Source organism: Populus euphratica, unplaced genomic scaffold, assembly GCF_000495115.2.
Source record: "Populus euphratica unplaced genomic scaffold, PopEup_1.0 scaffold27.1, whole genome shotgun sequence".
Lineage (NCBI taxonomy): Eukaryota > Viridiplantae > Streptophyta > Magnoliopsida > Malpighiales > Salicaceae > Populus > Populus euphratica.
In genome coordinates, this window is record NW_011499899.1 from 259,455 (window position 1) to 272,603 (window position 13,149).

At 29.3% G+C, this 13,149-nt stretch overlaps 1 protein-coding gene and 1 long non-coding RNA gene across 2 annotated transcripts in view; one reads left to right on the forward strand and one right to left on the reverse strand.

Moving 5' to 3' along the window:
• The first annotated feature begins 7,771 nt into the window (after positions 1-7,771).
• Positions 7,772-13,149, forward strand: part of LOC105132471 (uncharacterized) — a 15,120-nt gene continuing 9,742 nt past the window's right edge. Inside the window, exon 1 of the long non-coding RNA XR_843581.1 lies at positions 7,772-7,902. This is a non-coding gene — a long non-coding RNA (uncharacterized LOC105132471). The remainder of the gene's footprint in view (positions 7,903-13,149) is intronic.
• On the reverse strand, positions 7,974-8,829 carry LOC105132472 (germin-like protein subfamily 1 member 16). Its single transcript, XM_011036005.1, has 2 exons — positions 8,699-8,829; positions 7,974-8,539 (listed from the first exon to the last, which is right to left on the reverse strand). Exons 1-2 carry the CDS (start codon positions 8,820-8,822, stop codon positions 7,974-7,976), a joined length of 690 nt encoding a protein of 229 aa, XP_011034307.1. The 5' UTR covers positions 8,823-8,829.

Consider the following 13,149-nt stretch of genomic DNA (forward strand, 5'->3'; position numbering starts at 1 on the left):
AGGACACCATTGCTTGTTTCCTCGCTTAAAGAGGCTTCGACTAGTACTTGATTGACTAGGATAGAGAGTCGGCTAACACTGATTGAAACAAATAAGCATGACATTGAAGACATGATTGTATATCATCAATAATTTATTAAGGATAAAGAGCATGATGGCTAATTAGCATTTCATGTTTGATATTTTTATGTTTTACCATTTAATTATAATGAATAATGTAGTTTGAAGATTATACAATAATTTTTTCTTATTATTTATAGTTTCTATAATATACTTGTTATTTACTTCTCTATGATATATATTTTTGTTAATGACAAAAAAAGAGAGATAATATATAGATAAATATCAGGGAGAGATGAGATATGTGAGAGAAATGTGTTTCAATAATATATGTATTTAATTTTCTTAATACACAAGTTATCATTAAATATGCTATCTTTTCACATTTACTTATATTATGCTAAATTGTTAAATTTTTCCATATATTAGATTGCAAAAGATAAGAGGAAATACCTTTTCATATCCAAATTATATATATTTATGGTCATCATAAAAAAAAAAAAGAGAAGATTATTGATCTTTAAGTTACACATTTATTTATTTTATATATATTTTGATGATAAAAATAATATGAAAATTAGATTAATAATATGCTTGGTCAAGAATAAGTTTAAATAGGTTTTATACAAAGATCATATCAACAAGTATGAAAGATTTCATAAAAAAATCAATTAAGGAGTTCAACAAAAAGCAAAATAAAGACTTTATTTAAATATTCATTTTAATACTATACTGTAATTATCTTGAAAGCAAAAATAAAATAAACTCTCACACTTTACTATGAATAATATAAAAGGATTGATAAATAAACTGATATATATGGTTATAAGAATTCATCTAAGTTAATATAATAAAACCAGAATTCTGCATGAACCAGTTGATCGTTTGGTGTGTTCAAATAAACCAGTCAATCATTTATTCATTAGTGATGAATACTTGAGATTCTATAGGAACCAGTTGTTCAATTGGCTTGATTAATTTGAACCGGTTGACCATTTCATTTGTCAGTGGAGCTATAACGGTTATAAACAACTAGTTTTTGTCACACAAACACACACCCCTAGTACTTAATAGGAACTAATTAATCAATTGGCTAGACCAATCTGAACCATTTGGCCATTTCGACCATCAATGGAGCTATAACGGCTATATATATATGTATGTAAGTATGTATGTATGTATAGTCTAATTGCATAATTAATAGGAGGATTTTGAACATACAACATATACAAGCTACTTTATGTGAAAAAAACATTATAAAACATCAATCCTTGATTATACTCAAGATTGTGCAATCAAATCTTTATAATCTAGCACAAGAGTATATACATTCTCATTACATTTAAATACTTTCTAATCGTATAAGTTTTATCTTGTGAGATATTAAGATACTAGAACTTTTAATTGTAACGTCCATTATATGAAAAGAGTAAATTGTAATAACAAAAATTACACTTGTAAACCTTTGAGAGTCAAGGAAAAAATCATAGTTTGGGTGGAGTATTTTCAACAAGGAAATTTTTTGAAAAAGAGGATATCTTCAAGTGGTGTAAAAATCTTGGTGTAGATTCATTAAGTGATTATTGTATTCTAAAGCATAGACAAGTTAAAAAATACAATACTCAAATATGGTTTGATACTCAAAATATGGATATAGACTTTTCAAATCACATTAAAAACGAGTTTACAAATTCTTTTTCTTATCTCTTTACTTTACGTAGTTTAGTTATATTATTAATTGTTAGTTATTGTGTATATTTGAATTGATCTATATTATTTTTAACATTAGTGATTACCTAATTCCCCCTCATCATATGTGTTATAGTTATTGTAATCGTAGAACAATGCTATATAAGTCTAAAGTAGTGATTTGTGATTGAAGTATGATTATAGAACCTAATCCTCACTTTTGAGACATGGGCGTTGGACTTGAGGGGATTATAATGGTTAAATGGACTTCAGAATAATTTTTTTTTTGTTATGTTCAAAATGTGCTTAAAGTTGACTATGTATTCTCAATTGACCCATGTTAGATAACATTGATCCAATCTAAAAAACACAAAAATAGATTCATGTACAATAATCATATATAAACTTGCTTAATCATACTACCATATTTAAGAAAAACTTAATTAGGATTTACCATTCCTCGATTGATTTTGGTTTACAAAAAAAAAAAATATCAAGAAAAGAAAAGCAATAAAATGAAAACATATACACTAACATTAATATTTACATACAAGAGTTTGTTTACCCTTAATGGAATATTTAGGGAAAAATATAATTAAAATTTATAATTTCTAGGCTGATTTTAAGTTATAAGAAAAATACAAATTACTTCAAATTAAAAATTAAGAACATAAAATCAACCTACACATTTCAAACAAACAAACAAACACATATTTATCACATTGAGATTAAATTGTTATATTTCAAACAAACCATTTTATTCTCTTTCTCCTAACTCAAATGGGGGTATTAATCACCAACCTTATTCCACCTCAAGGGTTTCCATGCAAAGACGTGAACCTTAAAACTTTTAAAACTATATATCAATTCATATAAGAATTAATAATACATTGAAAATTACTCAACATAAATGAAACACATAATTTAAGGTTGAAAAACAACCTTCTAAAATTGTTGGAATCGATTAGAACATGCTAGAATATAATTGCTAAAAGGAGTGGCAGTGAGGACGACGTGCTAACAATCTATAATGCATTGTTTCATACGTCGATAATAATCCTATAAAAACAAGCATAAAAAAAATCATATTTTTGAGGTACGGTGGTTTTGGCTGTTATGTGTAGATCGTGTGTGGTGTTTTTTTAGTTAGAGTTGATTTTATACTGGTATTAATTGGTTAGCATGTTTCATGCTAAAAGAGAAGATTGGACGTAGAGATAATCTATAATGGTGGTTTTATGGTCATAAAAAAGGTTGATTAGGTTTGATCTATGTGTGAGAGAGGGGATCAGTGTCATATGCTGCAGTTGTGTGTAGACATGGATTGGGGCTTAAATTTTGTTTTAATCTCGTATCAGGATAGATTTTATTTTATATTGGTTGTTGATGGTATTTTAGCTAAAAAAAAGAAGAAAAGGTTGGATTTGGTGTCGTGATGGTTACGACTAGTGTAATGGCTCATGTGGTAGAGAGTACAAAAAATATATTAACAAAAGATATTAATTAAAAAATCAAAATTAAAATAAGAAAAGATAAAAGGCAACATATTTGGCCTATTTGGAAAGGGCCCATGCACGGGGACCTTTTTATTACTTGTCAGTGGGGTAGATGTCATGTCAGACGACTTATCATCTGCTTTTCCCTAAATTTTGATTACTATGGTGGTTGAAAAATAAGGAATCATCAGTTTTTGGACAAGAAACCCAATTATTAACCCATTTTGACCCTCAATACCAGATAAAACCCTGTACATCTTTAAAAACCCATCAATGACATTGATCAATCTAAAAAATCGTATAAAAGTCTAAAATCAACTTGATTTTTTTTTTTTTATCTTGAGCTTATATTTATTTTTTAGGCATGTTAAAGGTGTAAAAACACGAAATCAACTAGAATTTTTTTTTATCTTGAGCTTATATTTAATTTTTAGGCATGTTAAAGGTGTAAAAACACTTAAATAGAATTCCCTTCACTAAATGAAACCCATTGACACCAAGATAGATTATTTTGGTAGTCAGAATTAGCGTCAAAACCAATTTTTTTCTCTTTAGTGTTGGAATTTGGTGACTCTCTCTTTTGTCTCTCTAACCAAGGAATTAAGAATAAAAAGAAAAAAAAAAGAAGAAGTTTTGCACTGAAATTGATTTTTTTCCTTTGAAAGTTTGAAAATTGAAGGGAACAAGATTTATAATTTGGAAAGTATAAGGACTATAACGAACATTTCATCCAAAGTTTGAAAAAGCAAGCAATTTGTTTTTAATTTTTAAACTCTAGTTCCCATTATTAATCTCGTAATTTCCTAACAAATTAGTCTAAACCGGTCTATAATCTGGTATGAAAAATGCTAAATCAAAAAAGAAAAGAAAAGAACAAAAAAAAATACCATGAATAATTAGTCCATTGTGTTTTGTGAAAGGATCCACAATGCATTTTACACCATGAATTCCCCACACCTTATACAACTACAATTCTTTGGTGTCATATTGTTATGCTTTTTATATTATTACCATACCAAGCATAAAATATAGGGACATAAATCTATTTATTTATGATAATAAATATGAAAGAGGTAATAATGAGAAAAACATGCCAAACATAAGGCTATTGCTTCATTTGTCTTCTTAATAAATGTGCTCTTGTGATTTTACTAGAATATAAAAAGGATTCCACTTTACTTAAAATGGACGAGCCTTGATCGGTATCGTGTTCATTAAGTTTCTCTTCATGATTGACATCTAAAATCACAGTGCAATCACCAACGTCATCAGCACTACCACTGGTTGATCTAGTTGTAACAACAACTCTATTTAGAGAACGTTTGGGAACAACGTTCTCAAAAAATTCAATTTTTATTGCTACAAATTTATTTTTTTATATGTTTTGGATCGTTTTGATGTGCTGATTTTAAAAATAATTTTTTAAAAAATAAAAAAAATATTATTTTAATGCATTTCAGCACGAAAAATACTTTGAAAAGCAACCACAATCACACTTTTAAATGGGTTCTTAAGCTTTTTCTCAACATCTTTAAAATATAACACAAGTTAATTTCTATTTTTTTACTACCTAATGCATGCATCGTTTTCTCCTTGTTGATAATTTTTTCAATATTTTATCATTGATTAATTTAAAAAACTAAGAATGACAAAACAAATACAATCCCATAAACAATACATATACATACATATACTTAGAGATAAAGAGATACTAATCAAACTTAGCATGGTCTCTTCTTAAAATCAACACAAAAATAAACTCCACCTAAAAAAGAAAGTGAAAATAAACTTCTCTTTTACTCATTAAAACTCATTACCTAGCTTTTTTCATATATATTTCACATTAAGCAAGTCAACAAAATTGGCTAGAGAAGAGAAAAAAATAATTTTTTTTTTCCAAATATGAACAATTTGCTTAATGTCATTTAATTTCCCAATATAATAAATCACAAATCAAATAGTACATTTACTAGTAGAACTACAATAGAACATGTGATTCAATACAAAGTCTCAATCTGTCTGACACTTTCTTTAGTTTTACAAATATCAAACTACACTGTAATCAAGTTAATCAAAATAAAACAAATCAGAGTACATAAAAGACCAAGCTCATAAACTTGAATTTTCACATTCTATAGTTTTTAATACTAACAGTTCACATCAAACAAAAGAAGAGTTTGAGTAATTTTAAGGAAGGTATTGATTTTAGCTGAATATAGAGATTATGCGTGTTTGTGGCTATGAGAAGAAGTATTAAGTGTGATGGAGGCCGAGCTTCCTTAGCTATGGATGTGTATGATGGTTTTTGAAAGGGATTGTTGCTAGTTTTGATAGGGAGGAAAGGAAAAGTTTGATTTGTGGTAGTTTTAGGTGATAGGTCTCGGTTTGCCGAGAGTGGGTTGAGAGGGAGACCGTGAGTTGTTAGTCCAGACAAGGAAGGTGGTGATGGTGTTTCCTTTGGTTTCTAGATAGTGACCATATTTTAGAGATGATGGTTTTTGTTAGATTTTTTTTATTTTTCTTCTTTTTTCCCCCTTTGAATGAGAGGGAGATGGACTTGGTAAAGGTCGAATATTAATGGTGTTTTTATGTGTTTATGAGGGAAAAGTTGTGGATGATGCTTGGTCTCATTTTTTTTCCTTGATTGGTCTATTCGTAATCCCCCTCCTCGTAGTTCTTTGTTAGTAGGCTTTTTATGAATGATTTAGGAGTTTGATTTCTAGAGATTACATTGGAATTTAAGCTATTATTGAGGGATTTTAAGATTCAATTTGTTATGGTTTCAAGATTGAATTCTATATTTTGAAAGCTGAGAATAGGATTGAGGATCTGGGTTTAATTGCTAGGATCCTTGGTTAATTGCTTAAGAATTTGGCTGTAAATGAAAGATTACAATTTCTAGTTTAATTGTTTGGAATTAATTTGAGATTAAATCAAATTAAATCAATTCAATTGAACTTAGTTAGATTGAAATCAATTAGTAAATTGGACTAAATTGAATTAAAAGGATTGAAATTTAGACAAACAATTTTTATTCTTATTACAATTCCTAGATTTTTTGATTTTCCAATTTCATTCAAATTTCCTTAAACAAACAGTGTCGCCATAATAGCATGCATGTGAACACAACAATTTAATAATATAGATAAAATAAACAGTGCTAAAAATAAATACCAATAAATAAAAATATTTACAAAAATAATTAGACAAATAATATAGCGATGAAAAAGAAAAAGCTAGAGAGATTACACAAGTAATAAGCTTAAACTTGAAACTGTAGCAAAGTCGTTATTTTATCGCATGCATGGTGAGGACCAAATAACTATAGTAAAAAATTGGAGTCGCCATATAGAAATAAAGTAAATAAAAGATTTTAAAATGCACACTTATTTTAAAGACTCAGATAAGGTAATTATGCTTAAGGGAAATAAGTAATAAGTTCAAACTTGAAACTGTAGCAAAGTCGTTATTTTATCGCATGCATGGTGAGGACCAAATAACTATAGTAAAAAATTGGAGTCGCCATATAGAAATAAAGTAAATAAAAGATTTTAAAATGCACACTTATTTTAAAGACTCAGATAAGGGGCTAATTATCTTTAAGGGAAAAATAAAGTGACCCTTACAACATCATATCTTACAAAAAGATTATCTTTACTATGTGTTTCTCCTAAATTTATCCTTTTAATTGTCCTTAATTATCTTAGTTATTTTTTATTTATTTTTAATTTTTTTATTATTTTTCATAAAAAATTTAACTATGATCTCTAAAAATAAAAGACTTATTATTTTGGTTATTCATAAAAGTCAATTCTTAACATCAATCCTTTATTGTTTTGGGTTTTTTTAATAAAAAAACTTATTATTTGTTCATCTAAAAGAGAGACTTGTATTTTGCAAAATTTCAATATCTATCCCTTTTAAAAGGTGACATGTTACCAAGATTTTTAAACTTGGGCATTGGCCATGTAAGGATGACATAAAAGGTGACATGTCATTCGTCTTAGTTTTTTTAATTAAAAAAGCAGCATGCAACTTGTCACCTGCAACGGCAAAAAACTTGTTACTGGTTAATCCTAGATTCTTGTTATTACAGGGTTACCAAAAAAATTAAGGCAAGGGTGTCTTACATAAAAATAAATAAATTCTATTTTCAATTATTACACATTTACTTTATGTAATATTTTCGGGTCTATCGTAAAATAATTTTAGTTAAATTGATGTGATCTCATAAAAACTCATTGAATAATAATAGCCTTTGAATTCATTTAAAACAACCAAAATGAATAGGCCATTACTACTTATCATTTATAATAATAATAATAAAGGCCTAAATAAGCAAGCTAGACCACGCACCGACTTTTTTTTGTCAAGGCATAAGCATGCATGGTCATCCAAGTCCCCTCGCCTATGTTCTGTTTTCATTACATAAAAAAAGTTGTTTTCGGCGTCAGGCGTGCCAACAATGTAGTAATCTTCTAAGACATGAACAAGCTTTGGCAATGTAAAGGTACAAACGTCTGGTTAGTATTCCGAAATAGTACGATAACTGCAATTCTTTGGTGTCATATTGTTTTGCTTTTTTATATCATTACCAAACCGAGCATAAAAGACAGGAGCAGAAACCTATTTATTTATGAAAATAAATATGAAAGAGGTAACAATGAAGAAAACATGCCAAACATGAGGCTACTGCTTCATATATGTCTTCTTAGTAAATGTGTTCTTTTAATTGTTGTTGTCCGTCCAGATTTGTTTCTGAAGATACTCGACTAACTTCTTGTCCAAATGGAAGGCCTTGGTGAGAACATTAGGATTCATGGGTGGATCTGCTCCGAACACTGCATTTGCAATTGTAATCACACCGGGGTTCTGGCTGCTTAAACTGGCAAATGCAACGGCATTGGTTTTTCCCACATTAAGCTGGAAATGAATGAGTCCGACTGGGAACACAAAAACATCTCCAGGATTTAAGACCTTGGTGATTAGGCGATTACCTCCTTTAGCTAAGTTTGATGTAAGAAAACCAACATAGAGGGTACCCTCCACGACTAATAGGATCTCAGTGGCACGAGGGTGCGTGTGGGGTGGGTTGAGGCCACCATGTGGTGCATAATCAATGCGAACCAAGGATATGCCAAGAGTGTTGAGTCCTGGAATTTGAGCAACATTGACAGCAGTGACATTTGAACCAACTGGACTGGAAATGTCCCGAGGAACGTTGAGTCCAGCAAAGAAGAAATCCTTTTCAGTAACTTGCTCTGGGTCCTTGCAGAATTTTCCGTTCACAAACACTGCATGAGAAAGGCATTTGATGCATGCCCTTAAAAAAGTCAGTCAATTTATAAAGAACGAAGATATTAAAATATACACGGGATGCATGCTATTTTCAGTGTAATGTTATCATGTAACTCCTGACAAAAACTCTTGACTAAACACTTAAAAGGATATACCACCATCGGTTTCTTTCATGGCAACACAGAAGTCCTGAAGAGGACTAGGATCAGAGGCAGAGGCAAATGAAGAAGCCAAAGCCAAGACGACAAAAACTAGTAGAAACTTGAGTCCTTCCATCATATTCTAGATGGATGTGGAGAGGGGTGAGATATCTAGCGAGGATGCAAGGCTATTTATAGATTGGAGTAATTGAATTAGTCCTAAATGAAGCCGACGAAGACTCAATAGTCGCTTGTTCTATGATGTCAGTGATGAAACCAAATCCTCAAAACATTTGACATTATCCGTCATATACCAATATTCTCTTTATAATACTCTTTCCAACATGATACTTTTGCATTCAGTTAGCAGGACTGGGTGCGTCTGGTTTTCTCGTTCTTAATCGTGTCTGCCTACGATTTATGAGTTTATCCTCCTGTCACTTGCCTGCTTTGGATTTTGGACATAAATATTGTACGCTGGCGTTATCCAATTGTATGGTAATGATTCTGCCTCCCATATCATTATCCTGCGTCTTTTTAAAATAGATAGAGATAGCTAAAATAGAAATATTTTGGTTATTAAGAGTTTTTTTGTCAGCATAATCTTTATTCAGTATTTTATATATCTCCTTACGGGGAAGGCAAAGGGATGGAAATAGAAATTCTTCATTAATATGGTTTTAATGAGCGGAGAAATTACCTTATTATGTTAATTTAAAAAAAACAATACTTATTATAAACGACAATTAAAATAATTATTTCTATTTATCATTTTAAATATTGCAAGATTGGTAGTGATAATTTATTTTTATTTCTTGTCATTTATTAAACATGGAATATATATTAGCATTCACAATGTCTTAAAATCCAAGTGCTTACAATCTTCTGTTAAAATAATGCAATTGTGGAAATCACTAAAAACGTTCTTAATATTTCAGTAATATATTGGAGCTAGCTGGCTTAAGGTCAATAATTATATAGTCATCTGATCTTATTTTAACTGTAATGTAGAACTGAATAGTATTCCATATGAACCTCACATTGCTGGTGAGATGTCTTCATTCTTCATCTAATATTCACAGCATTTGATCCTGTTACGTACAGTCAAACTGTTCTTAGTGAAAATGCATGCTTGTTTGGATGTTTATTCCTTTCACTAATCTATTAAATTGTCCCACCAGAAGAAAGCTGGTGGAGTATTCTGTTGAGAGTGTAAACACCATTTCATCAACAATTTACATCTTTGATAGATTTATTGAAAAAAACATGTCGTTGAAAAAACATTGTTAGAAAATCTTCGACTAGTTTGCGTGTTTCTATTTGTAACCAAGTTACTGATAAAAAATTAAATCACTAATTTTATTGGCAAATACTTAAACATTGCTGAAAGAATAGCCAATGAAATCTCACAAGTCATGACAAAATCATCAATGATTTTTTTTCTTTCTAATTGGTGATTTCATCGGAAAGTTTTTGAATTATCTAGTTGTAAATGAAAAAAATAACGAAAATTACAACAATAATTTTGTCAAACATCAAAATTTTATTAATTTTAATATTTTTTAAAAAATAATTTTACAATAATAAATATATCGCTACACAAATTTGGCTACTCGTGTTTTAACATGTTTTAGAACTGTTGCTACAAATTCCAACATTGACTAGCATGGGTTGGATTGTTGTGTGTCTAAAGTTGAAGCAATACAATCCGACCTCATTTATATAGTTAATGCCATACACATATTGTAAATTCAATTTTTATTGTTTCCATTAATTTCTTTATCTTCTAACCACAATTGAGAATCATGAGAAGTATAAGTGAAAGTGTCTTCTCCATATTTCTCAACCATTGCAGCAATATATGTTTCTTATAAAACAAAAAATAAAAGTAAAATATAATTAAAAAAATTACAAGAAATAAAAAAAACTTAGAAAAAACATTTTTGCTCTCCTATCTGCAAACTTTTTCACCCATCTCCTCGTATCTATCTTTTTTTATATAAGTTTCCTTGTATAAATCCATTGAAGTAGGTTTATGCCTGAATTGTTTTTCTTGTAAAATAAATAAGTTATTAAAAAGTCTAAAAAATAACTTGTAAATTAATAAATAAAGAAAAAACAATTTAAACATTTTTCTCAGGCATTTGCATGGTTGACAAATGAAAGGGTGTGCCTACTTATCGAACCATTTGTTTTTTTATATCGGTTCTGTGTCTTAGATTATGAACACATTTTAAAGTGTTTTAAGGCCATAAATTATATAAACACCCTCTAATTATCTTTTATGACATGACTCGGTCTATGTTTTTTCTAACCACGATGTCATTAGAGTTGACTTGTTTTTTTAATATTTGTGGGTTTCATACCACAAATCATGCAATATAGTACAAAGAGTTTGTTAAATATACATAAGATTAGAAAACTTATGATTGCAAATTCATATATAATTTTTTTTAATTAATTGATGTTTATCTCATTGCTTTGAGTTTTCCCATAGTTTCCATTTCCTCTTTTCTCTTTCCTACCAAAATGTTTCTAGTTTTGTTAATTCATACATTAATTCTTTTTTCTCTGTTTTTTCTCCTAAATGGTTTTTTTATTTCCCTTAATTATCCTAATTAACTTATTTTTTTTTTAATTTTCTATAAAAAAAATTGATGTGAGTCCCTAAAAATAGGAGGAGACTTGTGATTTAGTTATGCTTGTTTCATAATTTATATGATTTTCATGGTTTTCTAACACACAAAAAACTTAAATGAAAATAATAGAAATAATGATAGGATTAAAATTAACTAGAATTAATGAAAAAGTATGGATTTTTTTATGCTTAATAGGTGTTTAAAAAGTTTAGATGACATAGGATCACTTCAGGATCAATCTTGTCACATGGTTATTCTTAATTGAGAATTTTTCTTGACAATACATCCTTTTGGCCTTGACTTTTCCTTATTTTTATTTTTTGTATGCCTTTTTAGCATTTTCTTCACATACTTTTTTGATTTATTGATGCTTTGAGATCTTAAAATAATTTTTTATTTCTTTTTACACCAAGTGTGGTGTGGGATCTTAGTAAAACTGTGAGGTGTGATCCTAGTAACATTTCAAGATTCTAAAGCAACAATATGACATATGAAAAGATACTTTGTTAAAAGTGGAATGAAGTTCTCAGAATAAGAAAAACAAAGTGCAAAAAATATGGTTATTCATAAAATTAAAATAACAAAGTAAGGTAGCGACATTTACCTCATCTTCATATTAGGTATCCTAGTAACATATGTGTCTTCTTAGTATTATCCTTCATAAATTTAACTTGTTCTTTACTCACTAGCTTTCGGACTATATACTTTAAATTCATGCAATTTTCAATTAAGTGGCCTAGGATCTCATCATGACATTCACATTTCTCATTTGGATAATATCACTTAAGGAATGCTATTGTGTGGGATCTGATGGAGTTTGAGGAATATGTCTTGTGTTCTACAAGTGTTGGTACATCTTTGAGTGGTAGAGGTATGTTAATCTTTGATAATGACACTTAAACACTTGCTGACTCTCTGAGATCTGGTTAAACATGATTATAGTTCTCAATCTGAAGCCACTTTCAATTCATCTTTTGTCATAATTTTAAAGCTCATGGTAGGACAATTGATTTTTCCTACTTTGATGGCCTACTCAATGCTCGCAGCTACAATCACAATATTTGTTGGATGTTGGGTTGTGGTTCCTATAAGGTGCTTGAAATAAGGGGCTTTGAAATTGTTAGAGAAAAGATTAATCATATCTTTATCTAACAATGACAGGTTTACTTGTGATAAATGACAGGTTTACTTGTGTGACTTTTTCATACTATTTTTTAGTGTATTCATGAATAGATTCCTTGCCTTCATTCTCCATGTCCACTAAGCTAAATTTGTGTGGGGTGGTGTCCATAATGAATCTGTATTATTTCATATAAGCCTCTACCCAGTCGTTCTACCTTTTAATCTTAATATTATCTAGCCTCATGTATCATGCTAGTATAGTGTCACTCAAATTATCTTGAAAGAAATGGACAAACATCTTTTTATCTTTTACTATTTCTACTATTTTATTGCAATATATCTTTAGTTGAATTACTGGGCATTGTTTACCAATGCATTTTATGAATTCTAGTACTTTTAATTAATTATGCAATGTTACATTAGGAACAAAACACATCTTAATAGATCTTATAAGGTTGTATAAATCAACCACTTTAATTGCTCTTATCCTTTTTATCCCACGGTAGCAAGGTTATCATAATTATCCATTTCCACTATCCTTCCTCTATAGGCTTTGTCATTAATTTGATATACCATGGGTAGTATCTGATTAGTACTTAAAAGTGCATTTTTATCATGGTTTTATATCATCATTTTGCACTTGAAGTATCAATAACTCCTTAACCAAAGCATATTTTATAATAATATATCTAATAATACAAGATA

What these genes read in the sequence shown, in the direction of transcription:
- LOC105132472 (XM_011036005.1), bottom strand. Translation starts at nt 8,822, where the DNA reads ATGATGGAAGGACTCAAGTTTCTACTAGTTTTTGTCGTCTTGGCTTTG. An exon ending in CATGAAAGAAACCGATGGTG is followed by an intron (nt 8,540 to 8,698) that starts GTATATCCTTTT and finishes TTTCTCATGCAG; the next exon opens with TGTTTGTGAACGGAAAATTC.